This window comes from Lagenorhynchus albirostris, chromosome 5, assembly GCF_949774975.1.
Source record: "Lagenorhynchus albirostris chromosome 5, mLagAlb1.1, whole genome shotgun sequence".
Lineage (NCBI taxonomy): Eukaryota > Metazoa > Chordata > Mammalia > Artiodactyla > Delphinidae > Lagenorhynchus > Lagenorhynchus albirostris.
The window spans coordinates 20,600,959-20,621,079 of record NC_083099.1 but is presented as its reverse complement, the minus strand read 5'-3'; the positions used below and the strand labels follow the sequence as shown (position 1 = coordinate 20,621,079).

The following is a 20,121-nucleotide window of genomic DNA, read 5'->3' as shown; positions in this document are numbered from 1 at the left end:
TACATTTGGTAGTGTGTATATGTCAATGCCACTCTCTCACTTCGTCCCAGCTTAACCTTCCCACTCCCCGTGTCCTCAAGTCCATTCTCTACGTCTGCGTCTTTATCCTGTCCTGCCCCTAGGTTCGTCAGAACTATATATTTTTTTTTTTAGATTCCATATATATGTGTTAGCATACGGTATTTGTTTTTCTCTTTCTGACTTACTTCACTCTGTATGACAGACTATAGGTCCATCCACCTCACTACAAATAACTCAATTTTGTTTCTTTTCATGGCTGAGTAATATTCCATTGTATGTATGTGCCACATCTTCTTTATCCATTCATCTGTTGATGGACACTTAGGTTGCTTTCAAATACTGGCTATTGTAAATAGTGCTGCAATGAACATTGTGGTACATGACTCTTTTCGAATTATGGTTTTCTCAGGGTATATGCCCAGTAGTGGGATTGCTGGGTTATATGGTAGTTCTATTTGTAGTTTTTTAAGGAACCTCCATACTGTTCTCCATAGTGGCTGTATCAATTTACATTCCCACCAACAGTGCAAAATTCTTATATTATAGGCTGCCCAAGTGCATTGTAGTAAATTAAATTAGTGCAGACAGTGCAAGAGAGACAATTCATTTACTGAAAACTAACCTACCAGATTTCTAATGGCAGACAAATACTAAATCTCGCATTGCTGAGATAAGCTATCATGTAGTACATTAAAATCCAGGAATTTTTTTTTCTTATTGGTAGCATTAATAAAATTGGGTCTTCCAAAGAACAAAAGGAACATAAAAATGTAATTTTCTTAAGTATAATGAAAGGTAGGTCATATTATACACAAATCAATAACTCCTTTCTTGGTACCACTTACGGAAAATCAACACTAAATCGAGTTTGATGGTTCTTTCCAACTCCTAGGAAATTATTCAGTATTGGGATTAAAGGGCAGGATCCAGAACTAAGGTTCCAGAAGTAAAAAGCCATTCCCAATTCCTCTGCATTTTGATGTTAAGCAAATTATGTAACTTCTCTGGACCTCAGTTTCTTCTTCTGTAAAATGGTGATAATTAGAGCACTTGTATATCACAGAATTTTTAAAAAAGAATTTAAATGAGTAAGTACATGAATTATACTTAGGAACAAAGCCTGGAAGCTTAATAAAGGTTTGCTATTAGCTATTATTGCAGATTATATTCAAGATCATAGAAAATACAATTTCCTAAGACATTTTCATTTTGCTTTAAAAGTAAACCTGACCTAGAAGAATTAGAGTAATCTGTAAGCAAAACATGTTGTTTTACCATTTCAGACTTTTGTGAATTAGCCAGTTGTTAATCTCATTAAGTAAACTGGAAGCACAGTTTTGTTTTTAATGAGTCTTTTATGCATTGAATTACCTGAGTCAAATATTCCAATCCGGGTGGACAGTTTAATGGAGGTGATGGTGCTGGCATCCATGGTACCCCTGCAGGTGCGCCTGGCTGACTAGTCACTGGTTGGTATGGGACAGGAAAGCCGACTGGGCCAGCACCTGAATAGCCAGCTGGCGGGACTGGATAGCCAGCCTGGGTGCCAGGATAGCCAGTATATCCTGGAGGTCCTGAAATATGAACATGTGAAATTATTTGTAACTGCAGAGAAAAATGCAAACTTCAACTCTTTTAGGATCACCCAGCTATCTACAAACTACAATTTCTACTTAGAAATCCTGTTTCTATGAAGCTTAAGGTTTGTGTTTTTCTCTCTCAGTGACTTTTCAATGAAATACCTGTGGTTTCAGGTCCACTCCTATTCTGAGGGTTTTAGGCTGTGTTTAGAGTTGCCCCACAGCCTTACCCTTATCATTCAAAACTCAGGTGAAAATATGCTTGAAATCTAATAAAGTGAAAGAAAGTCAACAACGATCTAGAATCAGGTACATAAAAATTCTGGAATGGCTTCCAGGAAAAGAGGGATGGCATTGAGTAGAAAGCCCAGAATAAAGGCTTTGAGTCAGCATTTCTAGGACCAAACCACCCTGTAAAAAATGATAATTCTAGAATTCCAACATGTGACATTTCTTATCTCTATAGAACTGATAGTGGTTTTGTCCCCTCATGGCATATTTGGCAAGGTCTGGAGACCCTTCTGGCTGTCATAATTGAAGGGAAGGGGATACTGGCATCTGGTGGGTAGAAGCCAGGGATGCTGTTAAATATCCTACAAGGACCAGAATGGTGCCTTGAAAAAAGAAAAAGAATTATCCATCCCGAAATACTGTAGTATCTTTGTTGAGAAACCCTAGTATAGTGGTAAGGGTATGTCATTCCTTCCAGTACTGCCCAGATACTCCTCTGGGTTAACAATTTGCCTGAAGGTTTAACCCATGGTGTATCCCATTCCTAAAACCCTCCATGTGAAAAAAAAAAAAAGTTATGATATTAGGTTACAAATGTAAATTTCACAGTTTAGCACCCTAAGCTCTCTGGAAAATACAGTTTGAGAACCAAGGAAGGTAAAACCTTATAGTAGGCAAAATTGTCTCAAGTACTTATTACGCACAGTAGAGGAAGAAATGAGTATATACTCTATTCCACATGAATGTGTGATTACAAATATGAAGCTTCATAACTTTATAACTTAAATGAATAGTCTGCAGAGTAGCTGTTCCATAGGAATGGAGGATGTAGTTGCAAAGAACTGTGTCCCACAATATTTTAACAATTAAGGCTATGCAAAATTTAACACTTAGAGCAGGAAAATTGTAAATACTTTTAAGTGGAATACTGACGACAAAATACATACACCAATAAAAAGTAAGACTCAGAAGACAGACTAAACCTCATAGCAATGTCTTTTAAGTATAGTTTTATAACTTATTCCCTCTTAAATGAATAAATATTTACAGATGATCTATAATGTGATTGGGTCTAGAATCAGAGGATACAGCTATCAACAAGGCAACCTGCTCTCAGGGAGCTTAGAGGCAACTTCTAGGAGACAGAAAATAAATTTTAAAAAAAGATTTCAGATTGACCTGATGAAGAAAATACATGGGGAAAAGGGCAAGGTATCAACCAATTACTTTAGATAGATAAAATTTATGGTTGACACCTAAAAGTTGAGAAGGGAAAAAGTGTGTGTGAAGATATGGTAAGAAATATTCCAGGAGGCAGGAATACCAAATACAAAATCTCTGACTTTAGGAATAAATCTGACATGTTTGAGAAAGAGAGGGACGTTATAAGGGAGAGGAAGAACAGAAACAGCTGTCAGTAAAGAAATAGGATCAATTCATCTTGAGAGCCCCTTAATAAGGAGTGTGGATTTTATTCCAAGTGTGATTGACAGGCTTTAGGGATTTTAAACAGAAGACTGAGTTCCATGATCTGTGTGATATCTTGCAAAGTTTTTAGGAGTACCAAGCACTGGGATTTAAAATGGGAAATGCAAATGCAACCCCTGCCCTCATTGCCTAATGGGAGAGAGAATTTTACACTCACCCTTACTCTAGGGATCTACAACACCAGTGTCAGTAAGTGATTAACTAAAATCAGAGACAAGCGCTTTGAAGGGAGGGACCAGGGTTTTATGTGCCAAAGGAAGGCATTTAGATGGGGAGAGACAGAGGGAGGGAGTTGGGACAGCCTCCCTGAGGACCACCCTCAGCTGAGATCTGAGGAATACAAAGGAGTTGAGTAGGTGGGCAGCAGGGAATGAATATTTCAGAAAGAAGCCCTGGGATAGTAACAAACACAGTGCATTTAAAAATCTGCAAAAAGGCCAGTCTACCTGAACAGGACAGACAGTCTTAAGAGACAGATAAGGAGAAGGCAGGGGAGCCCCTTGGGTTTGGTGGACCAAACTAAGCATTTTGCTCTTTATCCTGAAAGCAAAAGGAAGCCAATGATGTACCCATTGGGTACTGTCTGTAATATTAACAGATAACTATTTTTAAACATCACTGACTACAGTGCAAAGATGAAACCACAGGCAAGCCAGTGAGGGGGAGGAGATGTGAATTAATTGGTTACATTATTAGCATTATTAAACCTTCACGAGATTCTTAGAGAGGATAATTATTTCCCAAATCAATGGATTAAGCATACAGAATTACCTGAAATTTAATTTACCTAAAGCCCAATTGATTTAATATATTATTAATATAATAGTTAGTAAATATTTGTCATTTATTAATTGTAAGGCATTGTGCTAGTTGCTTTACACATACTCTCATTTAATCTCCAAAACGCCTGAATTACAAAATATTATGCCCATTTTATAGATAAGAACTGAGGCTTGGAGGTACAGCAACTTGCTTAAAACCACAACACAACTATTAAGTACAGAAGCCAGAACTTGAAGCCTGATCCAGCCTCTCTATGCCAGTTTTCCCACTTGCATAATGGTGATAATTAATAGTATTTACCCCATAATATTGTCTGAGAATTAAATGAGTTAATTCACATTAGGCACAATAAACTCTCAGTTTTAATCTATTACTATTGTTAGCATCACTGTCATAAAAGACCTGTGCTATACTGGCCTTCGACTTGAGAAATAAATTTGAGCTATTTTTCTCACAGACTCTCAAGTCTCATTATAACTTAATTATGTATCGCCTACTATTATTTAGCCATGGGTGGATTAAAATATCCTCCAAGTGCCTTGGGTGCATACTATAGACTTGCTAATAATTCTTCAAACACCAACCATTTAAAAATTGAGAGCAGCAGTTCTCAGCCCTGGCTGCACATTAGAATCACCTGTGAAATTAAAAAATTACCAATCCTGGGGTCCCACAACCAGAGCTTCTGTTTCAGTTTTCCTGGGATAGTGCCCTGGTACTAGTGTTTTCAGTAGTTTACAAGTAATACTTAAGTATAGGCACCTTTGAGAACTATCATCTTAGAGCCTTGGGAGTCTTTCTACCTCGCATTCGTTTAAATGCAAACATCTGGATGAGATCCAGGCTCCACTGAGGTTTCTGGCTAGACAACTAAACAAGCCATTCAGCTCCTAAACAGATTTGTTTGCTCAGAGTAGAATAAAAAATGCATACACCCTTCTGGCCAAACAAGACTCCTTCTGATCCTAAGTCCTCAGGATGGTCTCTCAAGATGTGGGTAGCCGGCCTACTTGCAAATGTAGGTGTACCATGAACTCTGCCATTTGGTAAAGTTCTGGTAACGTTTTTTATTTTATTTTATTTTATTTCTGGCCGTGTTGGGTCTTTGCTGCTGCGCGCGGGCTTTTCTCTAGTTGCGGAGAGCGGGGGCTACTCTCCGTTGCGGTGTGCGGGTTTCCCACTGTGGTGGCTTCTCTTGTTATGAAGCACGGGCTCTAGGCGCATGGGCTTCAGTAGTTGTGGCACACGGGCTCAGCAGTTGTGGCTCGCGGGCTCTAGAGTGCAGGCTCAGTGGGTGTGACGGGCTTAGTTGCTCCGCGGCATGTGGGATCTTCCTGGACCAGGGCCTGAACCCATGTCCCCTGCATTGGCAGGAGGATTCTTAACCACTGAGCCACCAGGGAAGCCCAAGTTCTGGTAATGTTGATAACTGCATTTGTCTAAATGAAAATCTCTGAAGTCTTCTATGCAGTGGTTCAAAAGAAATAATATATTACTTGGTATGTAGCGATATGACTCAGTTACTTTTCTTAGAAAGGCAAGGCATGTATATAAAAGCAAAGGTTGCACATTTTTGTATGTTACAAAATAAAAATGAGAATTATCCCAGGTAGCTATGTTTCTATTGCTTGAAGCTTCCAGGCTTAAGCAGTCATCTCTTTTGCATGACAATCACTTAACATAATTAACCCTAGATAATAAATGACTCAAAAGCACCCAGAGATAAATCTCCTAAATGTGACTGCATGACCATAATTTTCAGAACGAATGGAGAATCGATAAAATCTGTTACTTAATATGTGTATTTTGGGGTTTATGTGCAACCTTATATCTTATTTGCTAAATGTCAATTCATTACTGTTTTTATTAACACAACACTTTTACTATTCTTTTACTATAAATAAAAAATATTTTAATGATATTTATGATAACGTATAGTCAAAGAAAAAAATCCAGAACTAGGCTACAAATTTCATTATTGAACTTTTAGTAAAAGACACTACTAAAATACAGAGACAGACAGACAGACACACACACACACACACACACCCTTTGGGGAATATCAATAACTCATAAATTTTGTTGTTTTATTCTTTAAGCCTGTGTTTTACCTGGGAAAGCTGCCGGAGGATGTTCAGGGGGATACCCGCCTGGCAACTGTGTTCCTGGGTAAGGATCATTCATTTGCACATCTGCAATTCAAGGAGAGGTAAACATATATCTTCTTAAAAAAATACATATCAGAAAAAAAATGCATTGTTCTTAGATAATTTCATTTATATGCTCCTGTGTTGTATTGAAACAAAGTGAATTCTTCACTTAACAAAAGCTATGCCTGTTATCAGAGTTAGTCTGCAGTAGAATCTTGTTTCAAACAAATTCCCTTCTGATAAAATAGGCAGCTAATTACTGGGGCTGAATTTCTAGTTTTCAAATATGCCTGATGAGTGTTCTCTCCCATACACTGATTTTGTTGTTACTAGGAAAAATAGATTGTTTCAAAACTACATAGACTCTTTTTGAATTATGGTTTTCTCAGGGATAGGGAGGGGGGGAGGGAGGGAGACGTAAGAGGGAAGAGATATGGGGACATATGTATATGTATAACTGATTCAATTTGTTATAAAGCAGAAACTAACACACCACTGTAAAGCAATTATACTCCAATAAAGATGTTGAAAAAAAAAACCAACTACATAGACTGTGAAGAAGGAGATAAATGAAACTAGTTGGATGTGGGTTTGGTAATAGAAGGATAATAGGTGATTTTAAAGATATCTATAATTGTTGCTATAAGAATTATGTTTTAAATATTTAAAATAATACATGCAATTCAGTATTTAAATATCCTTTTTATGCTTACTCTGAAACTACCCCATTACGTTTGAACTATAGGAAATTCCCAGTATTTGACTGATTTTGAACTACAAAAATCATAACTGACTTAGTTACAATAAATAAACATATTAACTCTTGTTATCTGCTAATCAATGTAGTTTGAATAATCTTTAATATGTATGTACAAATGGTTCAGTTTCCTAGTTCTTCATATTTGTGTTTACCTAATCATTCCTTTAGCAAGCACCCTGGCCAGAAAATAAATATTTAGTACTAGCATCTCCTGTGTCACCCTCAGTTAGGCTCTCCCTTCATGGAATTTATGGTCTAGTGGACACTACACTTACACCATATTCTCGTCTCTTCCCTATGGCTTATTAACGGTAAATTCAAAATAGTTTATTTTTGAATAATGGGGACATGGCAACGGTGCAGAAGAAAAAGTTGACCAAACTTTCAATCTGACACATTTCCTGTATGTATCATGGGTCTTGAAAGACTTAAAGACCCATCCTTAAATGATATGTCACATTTTGGCACCTCTTAACAGGTACCACTGTTTAAACAAGAGTAAATATACACACATATCAAGGAGTTGACATATTCAAGAAATTAGGAGCTCATAATCCCTGGGGTTTTGGTACTAGAGCAATGATCCTGGTTTCAGGAATTCCACGGGAATTTATACAAAGAGAAAATAAATGCATGGGCGAGTGCTCAAGTAGATCAGAGAGCATATGAATTATGGATGGATTTCTGCATTTGTGAAATGCAACTTAGAATAACTTACAAAAATCACAGGACTTCCATAGTGTCAACAAGTTATTGTTATTTCTCTCTATATTTATATACATACATACATTCTATTTCAATTTATGCACACATATACATACAAACACATGCATTTGTATATAGGAAGCTGAAGAGTTAAAAGGTAATTGTCACCATGACCCAATGATTTTTTTTAAGTGATTTGAAGCATCCTATTTTTGTAGCAAAGAAAATAGCTTAATACTATATAAATTTACGTTTAAAAAGTAAGTATTGTTAATACAATTAAATTAGTATAGCAAGCATTAAGAAAAATCATGAAACTTCGTGAAGGAAAGTCAAGGTTTCTGGTCCTAAAGAGTATCTAGTATATGTAGCAAGGCTGGCATTGTGGTAGAGATAAACATCTCTTTAGCTATCTAAACAAACATAGAGAATAGAGATCCTTCAGAAAACAGGATTTTGTTTTCCCTATTTTTCCCATAGGATTTTTTTTCTCTTCAGAAACTTGAATTTTTTAAAAGACAAAGTCTTTTTTTACATGTTTGGTTAATACTCATCTTATTTAGAATTTTCTTGAAAAAAAAAAGCCATAAAATAAAGTTGTATTTATTTAAACCTATTCACATGTGTATTTTATGAGATATATATTGGGGATGTATCTGAGCATTTTCTTACAATGTCCTGGCATATTAAATTCATTGTTTGTTAAACAATATGATGGGAACAGTCTTTCTGTATATAAAATGCACAAAGAAAAGGGAAACTTGATTCAGATGAAATGTAATATAAATTATACAACATATTTCCCAGTAAGCCTAAAATTTCTTAGGTTTATCTAAGGCTTTTTTATTTTTAAAGGAAAAATTAGTGGTTATGGATATTTGTGTACATCTTCTCTATAGCCAAAACACTGGCCCAGACTTAGGATTCTGGAACATAAACAACACAAAGCAAATTATATCCTTTCAGAAACTGAATAGAACATTATGACAAATAACACATTAACAAGAGATTTAACATTATAGGTGAAAAGTAAACACTTAAATTACTTACTTTGTTTTTCCATGATTTAAACAGTTCTGAAAAAGAAGACCTGATATAAATATATAATTCAAATATGACAGTTGAAACAAGATGCTCTGAAACTATATACACATGAGATATTCCTCTATTCATCTAGTCTTCCAGAATCTGGTCATTTAAACCCTTCAGTCTTGACTGTATTCCCTGCTGCTATGTTTCTGAGTAGGATTTTACAAGTTGTAGGTCAGTCCAGGATGGTGGACAATTTCTAAAAATCTTGAGAAGAGAGGGTTCAATGAGGCAGAAAGACAGAAACACTGTGAACCCAAGGCCCTCCAGTTAAAAACTGGAGCCTTCCAACATACACAATCTACAGGGAGCATGCAATCCAGCATCCAGCTGTAGGGCTGGGCTGCAGGTGTGGTCCAGCAGGAGAAGGAAAAAGGTTAGCTATCAGGTCACACTGCTGTAAATATCTCTGGAAATTCCAGGTCCTGAGGACATGTTCTGCCCATCTTCAGCAACAAATTTGAGAAGGCCTGACCCCCTGTTTGTGTATCAATACATGATTTTAGCCTAAAAACATATACTCAGGGGTTATAGTAGCTGTAACACCATGATAATCCAACTGAAACTTTGTCTTGCTTATTTCTACAGAAAAATAATGATAAAAAACATTATACTCAATACTTCTGCCTTCTACTGCCTTGATCCCATCCTAGTCTTTCCCACAATTATCCAGTCACTACTTTTCCTATCTCTCCACTTTAAATCCCAACCCCTATCTGCCTGTTAATTACAATTAACACATTAGGCAAAAATTTGCTACTCAGTTGTTTTATGTGGGACCCACACACTAATATGAATTGGCTCTACCCTTCCCAGGCCTTCTCCAGTTTTTGCTGCCCCTTTACTAGCTCCTTCTACTGTGTTATCCTAAATGGTAAATAAAAGTCAACTGATCTTTCCATATCCTTAACTAAAATCCAATGTTCCCAAGAAGAAACTATATCTCTCTTCTCCTTTTCTAAGTTATCGATTTATCATTGCCTGTTATAAGCATAAAATTTAATAATATAGTAAAACTTTAAAGAATATTCCAATTACAGTCACCTCTTAATTATATATACTCAAGGAGTTCAGTAATGGGTTTTCTTGGCCCTGGAATAAATTTAAAAATACGTTTTTTGTTACAGATTTGACTTCCTGGATTTTCTTAGAACAATACTACCCTGTTAGCATTAACTGGTCAGAAACCAAGTGCTATGGACCTCCTCAGGACAAAAGAACAAAAAGATTAAGATTTATGTTTTTCTGCAGTTATTCAAGAAGGTGAACAATAAGCTAATAAACACATGTAACAAAAGCATACCAAAAGTTTTCAAAGGCCATTATTGTGTTTTATGTTCTATCATATGAAGGACAACTAAGAAAGGAGACTAAATTCTTATATAAAATAGACCATGATTACTTTTGTCAACATGCAGTTCTGTGATCAAAGACTGTATATTAAAATTCATACCCATTATCTTCAATACCCTAACATACATAAAACATTTAAAAACTACTCCATTTCTGGAGTAGAAATGCGTAGTATCCCTTAGTTAACAAACTGGACTAAACAGCTCAAGATTTTACTTAACTACTGTTTCTCATAGGACCACTTCATAATATGATTAGTTTTTTTAAAAAATGTTATATGGCCCTTCAATCAACTTAGCAATTTTAAGGGACTACTGTTTCAGTCATTCCTGCCTTGCCTAAAATGTCAGAAGGGCGCTCAGTTCAAGGAAAAATCCTAAATAATACCTGAGGTCTAATTTTTAGAATTAAACAATTTATTTTTGTGTGAACAAATTACTTGTTCACAATTGTGAACAAAATTGTTCACAATTCAGTGAACAAATCACTGAATTGGCAAAAAAATTCCATAGTTTCTGGAGGGCAAGTCTATACATCTGAGAGGAAAAAAAAATTAGTTTTAATTTAAAATATATTTCTTCTTAGCATTTAGTTGTTTGAGCCTGGGAAATTCAGTGCCAGTCAGAAATAAATAATGTGCTAGAAAGAGAGGGAATTCATACACGAGTGCTATGCATCACATTAGGAACAGGTGGAGGCTCTTAAGCAATGGAGCAATAAGTACCCAAGTCCTTGCAGAATGAGTACCAACTATGACTATGAGTATTTACTTTTCATGAAGCCAGAGATAATTCTCTCCTTGCACAGAAATCAAAGAAAAGGAAGTGAAACAGACTCAAACAGAGCTCATTTGTTCATATTTACTCTTTCCTTCCTACTTGGTCACAATATCTTGAGTCTTAAACTATAGTTTTGTGAGGATGAGTACCTGTTGGCAAAACTACTGCAGTATAATCTGGGTCTTCATTTTCCTGTAGTTTTTAGAATTTTCACAAGTTCCTAATATCTCAAGCATGAAAAATGTTACATCATAAGCTCTGGTGCAAAATGTGAAGTGACAGTTGAACCTGTATGTGTGCCACAGGCAGAATAACGCACTTGTGGACTAAAGACATCCCCCATGTTCATCCCTGTCTGCTCTCCTTTGCTGTTTTAAGGATGTTCTGGTTTTCTCAAACTTAATGGTTCTATTACAAGACATAACATCACTCAGTTTTGGGAATGATCGGGCTGTGTGTCCTGGATGAATTAATTTATTAGTTAATTAATTTAATATTATAACTTTTAAATAATGTCTTCCACTACTCCTAGTAAGAAACAAATCACAGCAAGACTTGCAAGAAAATCATATTTATCCTGTACTAAAAGAAAAAGAACTCTAATGAAGTCATATTATACATTGTACCACTGGAATCATAATTACTTCAGGACCAATACAGAATTCCAAATTATAATCTGATTACTACACACTTATCCTAACTTGTTAAATGAGAGCTTCTGAGGAAATTAAGGCATCATATACTATACATATAAGCATGTATCTGTTAAATTTATTCTATCAGACACCATTAAGACATATTCTATTGGTGCTATGGGATACTAGATAATCATAAACCTCTACCACCCGGGAGAAGGGGAAATAGTGCACGTGATATCCAGTTGTGGCTCCACAATTCATATTACAGGAAACCCTTTGACCCATCTCTTGGGGTTCTGAAATTTCTATCTTATTTCGTCAAAAATATTAAAGTATAACCTGCAACCCAAAGGGGAAACATCCCTAATTCTGAAAGATCCTGAAACTACTAAGCCTATGAACTAGGCATAAACTAGATTTGGGTTACTTATCCAATTTTACTTAACTGCCAAAAACCAAGCCAGTTGACATTTTTCTCAGAGTCCCAAAATGGAGATATGTGTCCTTAATTATTTTAACAAAACTTTACTGTTCTAAACACAATCCCAGAATTCTATATCCCTAACTTCCTATGAATAAATGAAAATGAGATACTAGACTAGGGGGAGAGGAGGAATTAGACAGAGCTAGCGGAGAACCCAACCCTTGCTGAGGTAAGTCACAAATCAAGCAATTTCCATGTTGTTCAGCTTATGTTTGTAGGTAAATTTTATGCATTTAGAAAGGTTAACACCTAAGGTCAAAAGCACTTCATCTGTTGAACTGTGGTTTTGGTAAAACACAAGCAGAGCAAAAACAGATGGGTTCACACAAACAGGTGGCCAAGATGTTGGTGAGGATTTGAATATATCAGTACACGTATGTCCAAGACAGGGGACCGAAGTGGGGTGGCTGAGGCCATCATCAGTGCAAGGAACCTGATAAGAGAGACTCTGCCTATAAAATACCACTTCTGTATTTTAGATTCAAGAAATCAAAACAAATATGCTCAGAACCACATTGGGATAGCAGTTCATAGTAAACCTTGAAGAACAACGTAGACATTTCATCAGCTGGGACCAACAGAGAGAGAGGTGGTCAAGTGTTGTACAAAACTAGCAACTAAACCAAAGAGACCAAAGACACATAAACTAATCTTTATGTCAGCTATCCTAGTTTGGTTGCTTTATTACTCCTGAAGAGCCTTTCCTGACAACTGAGAGCTCCCTCACAAATTTGTGTTGTTTCCTTTCCTCCTTAAAAATGAGGAAACTAAGGCCAGAGAGGTTAATGGTTACTTAATGTCACACAGCTCAGTAACTAGCTCATATGAATGATTCACGATTCATTTCCTTTGCAGTCATGTCCTTGATTCACTGGAAAAAAAAAAAAAAGACATTATCCCAAATTGCCAATTTTCAGTGAAGTTTGTTAAGAGACTATCTTTACGGTGTTTTTCTTATGTAAGGCAGAGAGCAGGAATTTCGGATTTACTGCTGCCTATTTGTTTTTTTTACTAGGCCAGGCAAGAGTTTTTTGTAAGTACTTAGTATTTGAAAAATTTGAAAAATGTAAAGCACAATAGTTAGCACTGCTTAACTACAATGCTTTGGTTTTTTAAAATTTAGCACTATTAAAGAAAATGCAGTAGAGTATACACACTCACGTACACATATATAAATGCACATATACACAAATAAATATGTCTGTAAATAGTCACTCACTATAAAGTTTGTGCCTCTTTCCAAGGAATATTGCTTGAAGGCACAGAGCATGTAAGGCACTATAACAATCACTAGAACAAAATGGCAGACAATTAACAATATATTATTACAAATACTAGCGCTATGAATAAAAATAATGGTTCTATAGAAAGAGTTATGGAGGCACTAATTTAGATAGTGTAGTGGGGTTGTCAGAAAGTCACATCTGAGAGCCAAAGGCAGTTTACAATCAACTAGGCTATGGAGGTGTGTACTTGGATGGGGTGAGGCATTAGAGGCAGGGGGAACTGCATAGGTAGCAGTCCTGAGGCTGGAGGGAGGGAGCTTGGCTCATTCAAGGGAATAAAGATCTGTGGGTCACAGAGCATAGAAGGAGAGAGATCACTGGACCAGAGGATGGAGAGGTGAACAGGGAACAGTTCTTACAGGTTTCCTATCTAAGCTCTCAAAGGCCAGAGCATGGCCTGTCAGGACAAGACGCTTAATTGGTGCTTGCTGATTCAATAGTTGTGTACAGTATTATTTCACTCCCTTCAGTCAGAAAGGACAGTTACCTTACAGATGTGAAGGCTGGCTAATCTGTGACTCAGCTGTTTCATGTGACACTTCTATCCAACTGCAGAAACCCACTCACTTCCCTTTTCATTTATTTTTCATTTCCTTGTGTTTGTTCAGTGTTCAAAGCCCTACAATTGTCATACTTGCCAGGGTGGTATTAAGAGAAAGTGCCATTGTGAAGAAAGCTCCAGGAAGAACAAGGGGACCCTGAATCTCCTGATACTTCACACTAAGCAAGTGACACTTGCACTAACCGTGCATCTCAAACTGCTCAACTAGGAGAAACACGGACTGCCTGTTCCCGGAACTGGGAAGTGGCCATTCCAGGATTTGCTGGAATAGCTGTCTAAATAAAACCACATGGGAACCAGACAGTGAGCTTGGAGGATCAGGGACTTGCTCAAATATTTAAAGTAATAAATCTAATGTTTACTGAGTACACTCTGCAGTGCCAAAGTTATACGTCACACTCTAACTCTTGTAACTTTTGATCGTTACCCAGTTTCAGAGATGAGCCAAGGAAGGAACATGTAGGAAGAAACTGCCTGGGAGTCCACAGATATTAAGTAGTAGAGGCAGGTTCAAGTCAGGCAGGTGGGCTCCTGAGCTACTGGCTTTAGCCTCTATGTGATAAACCGCCTGTCTTCCCAATTCGTCTGGTGTCCCAGGGTGCCTAGTATAGTTTTGGCTGCAGCCACACTCCTCATTAATACTGACTGTTCAACGACAGCTAGCAGGATCTATTAATCGTCCCTCTGAATACCCCTAAATGCTCGCAGATACCGCTGAGCCCAGGTTCTGGCCATGATCCAGCGCACTTCCGCGCTATTAAGAGATGGACTAAGCGCATTCGAACCTACGAGGCGGTTTCAGGCAGAAAACACCTTGGCCTTGGAAAGGTCCTGGGACGGGCCGGGATAGGACTAGGTCAGCCGGGCTCCCTGCTGAGTCCCTGGTCGGCTTCTGCGGTCGCTTCCCGAGGCCGCTGGGGCCCGAGCCCCCCGCCCCCAACCTCAGCGCAAATGCAACCCGCCGGCCCTCGCGCCCCTCGCTCCCAAGCAGCCCCCAGTGCCCCCCGCCCGGCCTGGGAACCCGCGCCAGCCCCGCGCCCGACACCCGCGGGAGGAGACCGAGCACGCCGCCCACCAACCTGTGGCCGCCGCAGCTCCGGCGCTGCCTGCGGTGAGACGAGCTCGGGGAACCCGGGCGCGGAGCCGATGCTCGGCTTCCGACCCTTGGCAGTCAAGAGTGCTCCTTACACAACCTTCCCTGAAGTTACCAGGAAAGAGACCTCCGAGAGACCGTGGTGACGAAACCCGTGGCTTCTGGTTTCGTTTACCTAGATCCTGAGTTCCAAACGGGCTTCCCGCCCTCGTCCCCGGACTGGCGCTTCCGCGTAGCTGCGAGAGGCTTGAGACCCCGAGGCGGGACCGCCGCCCCAGTGCAGCGTGGAGAGATTGTCAGCTCCCTTTCTGACCCCTGGGAGGCTCCAAAAACGTTGGTTCTGAGGTTCAGGGCCGCGAGGAACTGGGAGGTCGAAACCAGCTGGAACTTGGTCATTAACAGGGGAGTGGCCGCCCCCGGGGTGGCCTCGCCAGGAAGCAGGAAGCGGTACAGAGTACAAATGAGGGCGAGTCAAACTTGTTTTTTCTTTATGGTGTCTTTTCTGTTTTTCTCTCGCTCTCTCTCTGTCTCTCTCTTTCCACTAAATGATGTTAACTCCTTTGGAGAGTCCAATCAACCAGATGTGTTTAGAATGTTCACTATTTCCAGCGCCGCTACTGGCAAACTGGCGCAGTAAGAAAATATTTGTTGACCTGAAGGATTCATTGTTGTTTTTCTAGTAAAATTTTTATTTACCAAAGTAACACATGATCTTCCAAACAAAGCTGGATATGGAGAAAAGAAGTGATATGTACCTTGCCGTTTAGCTTTCTGACTGCTGATATCTGCTGCAGAAGGAATAGGAAAACGGTAGAGATCCAGTACCTTCCATTTTCAATGTTTTTTTTTCAACCTCTCCTCCTCCATGAATATTGTTTTTGAATCTCTAGAAGTTTCTGTTATGTTTTAAACAGAAAAAAGCTCTTACACCTTGCTTAGGGTGGTATATACCATTGCCACATTCTCTCCGTGGCGAGAGTGAATGAGGGTTGGTGAATAGACCTGTGAATATAGACTTTCAAGCATTTCTCATTTTGATCTTTAATTTTCAACTTTATTCTCCCTTTTACTTGAAGTCACTAAGTCCTCAGTCTCTCTGGGATTCTGTGGTAGTAAGTTGGATCTCTTTATTCTTACATCTGTCTATACACACGTTGTAACTTCCTGTTATAAAATAGTTACCACATCTGCCTCTTTCCATTTTCTCAAACATGTTAAGATTTTATTCCCCTCTGTACATTAACATTTTCTTGTTCTTCTTGTGCTTTTTATATGTTTGGTTTTTTGTTCGTTTTGTTTTAACTGTATTTGCTTTCATTTTGTTATGATCTCTAAAGAAAAGTACTTTTAATTAGAAAATATCTTTAATTAGAAAATGTCTAGGCATAGCATAAACAATTAGTTGCCTACCCCAGACTCAGTATCTGCTTTTATATGGTAGAGTAGTGGGTCTCAAATTTTAATGTGCATCAGAAGCACCAGAAATTCTTGTTAAAACTCAATTTGTGAAGCCCTATCTTCAGTTTTTCTGAATCAGTAGGTTTGGGATGGAGCCTGAGAATGTGCTTTTCTGATAAGTTCATGTGTGGTGCTGATAATGTTGGTCCATGGACTTCACTTTGAGAACCACTTGGTAAGGGAATCCTATTTTGGTTACGTATTGGGGAGCAATGTGTTCATGGAACAAGTGTCCTAACCCGAAGTATGAATTTTCATTGGTAGACAATTGTATTGACACCGGCCTGTCTCCTTTGCCTGTGATTGGTGCACACGTGGGCATATTTCTCAGATTTGGCTGAGGAAAAATCTTCTTGAGGACTTTGAGAAAAGCATTCCTGCCTAATTTTATATATGTATGTGTATATATATATTTCTGTATATACACACATACAAATGTACATACCTACACACATACATGTATATACACTTACATACACACACATGCACACACACATACATATAGGAATTGTGGAACGATCTCAAGAGCATAATGACCCCTTTGAGCCACAGCACTGACCCTGACTTACATAGTTCCAGATGACTTGTTATGTGTAAGCTGGCTGTGGTTATGGACTCACCAAGAGTATTTATTTTTGTTTTTCATCTGATTGCATACTAAAAATAAACAGGATTCTGTACTGCTGTCCTTTTCTGCATAGTGGGGTTTATGTCTTTATAATTTTACACCATGGTTATAGCTCTATCATGATTCTTTTTGTTTAAGCTGTTTAAAGTTATTTTTAAAATAATCTTAACATTGTACCACCGAGAATCTTAATATATTCTTTCCAAAATCCTCTTTTTTGCTTTTTGTTTTCTTGTTTAGGCCAACTGCTGTAGCCGATAGCTCCAAGAGAGTCCCGCAGCCCCACGGTGAAATTGGTACAATAGGGAAGCAGCAGAAGGTCCTGACATCTGAGTGCCTCAGGCTCACCATTGGTCAGGCAAATTTATCTATTTTGAAATATTAATGGTAGCAAAGATTTTTAATTTTGCAGAGATCACCAAACATGAATTCTTTAGTCATCAACACTGGGCTGTATAATTTGGGATAATGCTGGTGGCATTATCAACCTCAAAACTTCAATGACATAACATAATAAAAGTTGTTTGTTTTTTTTATTCACGACATAACAGCCAAATGGAAGTGTTCCCTTTTGGTAGGCTGGGGGCTCTGCTTTACAGCATCACTCAAGGACCCAGGCTCATGGAAACACTGACATCTTTAACATATGGCTTTCGAGATTTTTCTGGGCTTTGACACTAAGTCTGCAGGGGAAAGAAGTTGGTTGCATATGAGAGGTTTTTATGGGCCAGATCTGAAATTGAGACACATCATTTCTGTCCACATTTCCTTGGTCAGAACTCAAATGTATGGCCACACCTAACTGCAAAGGAAGCTGAGAGATGATGTCTGGTGTCTCTTCAGAAAAATAAGGAAGTGAGTGTTATTAAGCAAAAGATTTTTATACCATCTTCTACAGTTTTTCACTTAAGATTAAAAACACACAAAAAGCTCCTGTTTAACAAATTGTATATTACCAGTTGTATGATAACAGCTATTTATAAAATCATAAATCCTTTTACTTTACCAAAAATATTTTCATAAATTTGTAATAAGAATCGCTCCAAATGAGTCAGGTTTCATTTTCAACACTCATATTTTTTAGGTCCCACTGAGAAGAGAGATGAACATTTTTGAACTTAAAATGTACATAACTGAGTCTATCAAGATTTTCCAAGCACCTATTGCAACAAAAAAATATAGAACACATAGGGAGGATATTAATCCAGAAATAAGAGTTCTGTAATGGCTTTCTACACAAAAAGATTTCTCAGCTGCATTTTTAAAGATGAATAGAAGATAGCCATGAGCAGAAGGCAGCAACATATGCCAAGGGATGCCATAGTGTATTTCAGGAGTACGAGGGTTAAGTATGGCTGCCATGCAACAGGGAGCAAGATAGGGAACGGAAGGAGACTTTTGATGTTGATGCAGAGAAAATGAACTGTTCGCCAAAATTTGTGTTCCTTCTTCCTTGGTATAGAACTGCTGCTGACAAGTGGCCAGCTACTATTTGGCCATATGACTGAATTTCAGCCAACAGAGTGTGAGAAGAAACCAAGGTATTACTTCCAAACTAAGAATCTTAAGCTCTAGGTGAGCCTTCACCATACTGTTTCCTTCCCATTGGCTTGTTGCAGAAGATGCTGAGACCCTAAGGGATGACAGAACTACAAAACAGAGGCTTTCGTGGCCCTGAAACACTGTGTGAACGAAAGCTGCCCAGAGACTAGAAACTCTCACCTTGATAGTTATGGGAAAGAAAAAGAAAGTTGTATTAATAAAAGCCATTAAAATTTGTTATAGGAGCTATCATCAGCCAAACTAATTAATTCTGGAAAGGTTGGGCAGGAAGCATATGTAAAAGGTCCTACACTGTGCGGAAGAGATTGGGTTTGATCTTGGAGACTGGACTGAAGTATGATATAATTTTAAGTATGAAAAAGACACTATTAGGCTCTTGTTTTAGAAAGACTGAATTGTGACAGGAAGAAGAATGATTTGTAGAGTAGGAGAAGAAAGGAGATCATCTTAGTGACAAAGATACTATCCTGAAAAAAATAGTGAGATGGTGTTTAGTGAAGTGAGAAAGGAGGAGATGAATTCCAAGGATGGGGAAAAAAATAAAAGGACAGGTGCTGCTTGGTGACTACAGATTTTGAGGAGAGAAAGGGAAGGGGATTATTTCCCGTTCCCTTTGGGGGAATGGGGAATGTCTCCATTTTGAACAATTGGATAGATGCTAGTGCATACGTATAGACATAAGAGAATTAGAATAGGAGTAGAGTTTAGCTAGAGTTGTTGAGTGTGAGATGGCTGTGGGACATCAAAGTAGAGACAATGGGTAGGTAGTTAAGGTAGATAGTTAAGATATTCCTCCCTACCTGTTGAGAGAACTTGAAATATGCACAGTAATTGATGTTATAGAAACACCCACACCACTGAATTTGCAGCATGAGGAATGGGTCAAGGATGGAAATGAGAGACACTGGTATTTAATGTGTGGGTACTGTATCCTTCCCTTAAAGAAACTGAAAGGGAGGAAGGACAAAGAGCGCCATGTAAAGCAGAAGTGTAATGTTCCTGAAACTAAGGAGGAAGAGACTTTTTTTTTTTTTTGCAGTACGCGGGCCTCTCACTGTTGTGGCCCCTCCCGTTGCGGAGCACAGGCTCCGGACGCGCAGGCGCAGTGGCCATGGCTCATGGGCCCAGCGCGGCATGTGGGATCTTCCCGGACCGGGGCACGAACCCGTGTCCCCTGCATCGGCAGGCGGACTCTCAACCAATGCGCCACCAGGGAAGCCCAGAGGAAGCGACTTTTAATGAGGAAAATTTAATGGTGTCATTATTAAATTTAAAAAAATTTTAAATTTAAATTTTAATGGGAAACTTTTAATGGTGTCACAACTGCAAGAAATAAGAGAAACTGTCGTTGCGGTGGCTGAGTCTTGCACTTAGGTCATAAGATCATGTCCTGTTTTTGCACCTGATGACAAGGAAAAGAGACCTTCTGGTTAAACGCAATGCCTAATTTATTGCGCCCTCTACTTCCCC

General features: G+C 38.4%; 1 protein-coding gene across 7 annotated transcripts in view; it reads right to left on the bottom strand.

Moving 5' to 3' along the window:
* The window catches only part of LOC132520881 (phospholipid scramblase 2), a 30,240-nt gene extending 14,697 nt beyond the window's left edge, over window positions 1-15,543 (bottom strand). The window contains exons 1-5 of one of the 7 annotated variants that reach the window (XM_060149665.1): window positions 14,989-15,540; window positions 9,852-9,899; window positions 8,769-8,794; window positions 6,215-6,295; window positions 1,393-1,595 (exon numbers count right to left, since the gene is read on the bottom strand). In XM_060149665.1, the coding sequence (XP_060005648.1) occupies window positions 1,393-1,595; window positions 6,215-6,295; window positions 8,769-8,781 (297 nt within the window). In that variant the 5' untranslated portion in view covers window positions 8,782-8,794; window positions 9,852-9,899; window positions 14,989-15,540. Of the gene's footprint in view, window positions 1-1,392; window positions 1,596-6,214; window positions 6,296-8,768; window positions 8,809-9,851; window positions 9,900-14,988 lie in introns of those variants that run through there. The other 6 variants (XM_060149667.1, XM_060149663.1, XM_060149661.1 and 3 more) reach the window with 6 other exon arrangements.
* Window positions 15,544-20,121: the final 4,578 nt, after the last annotated feature.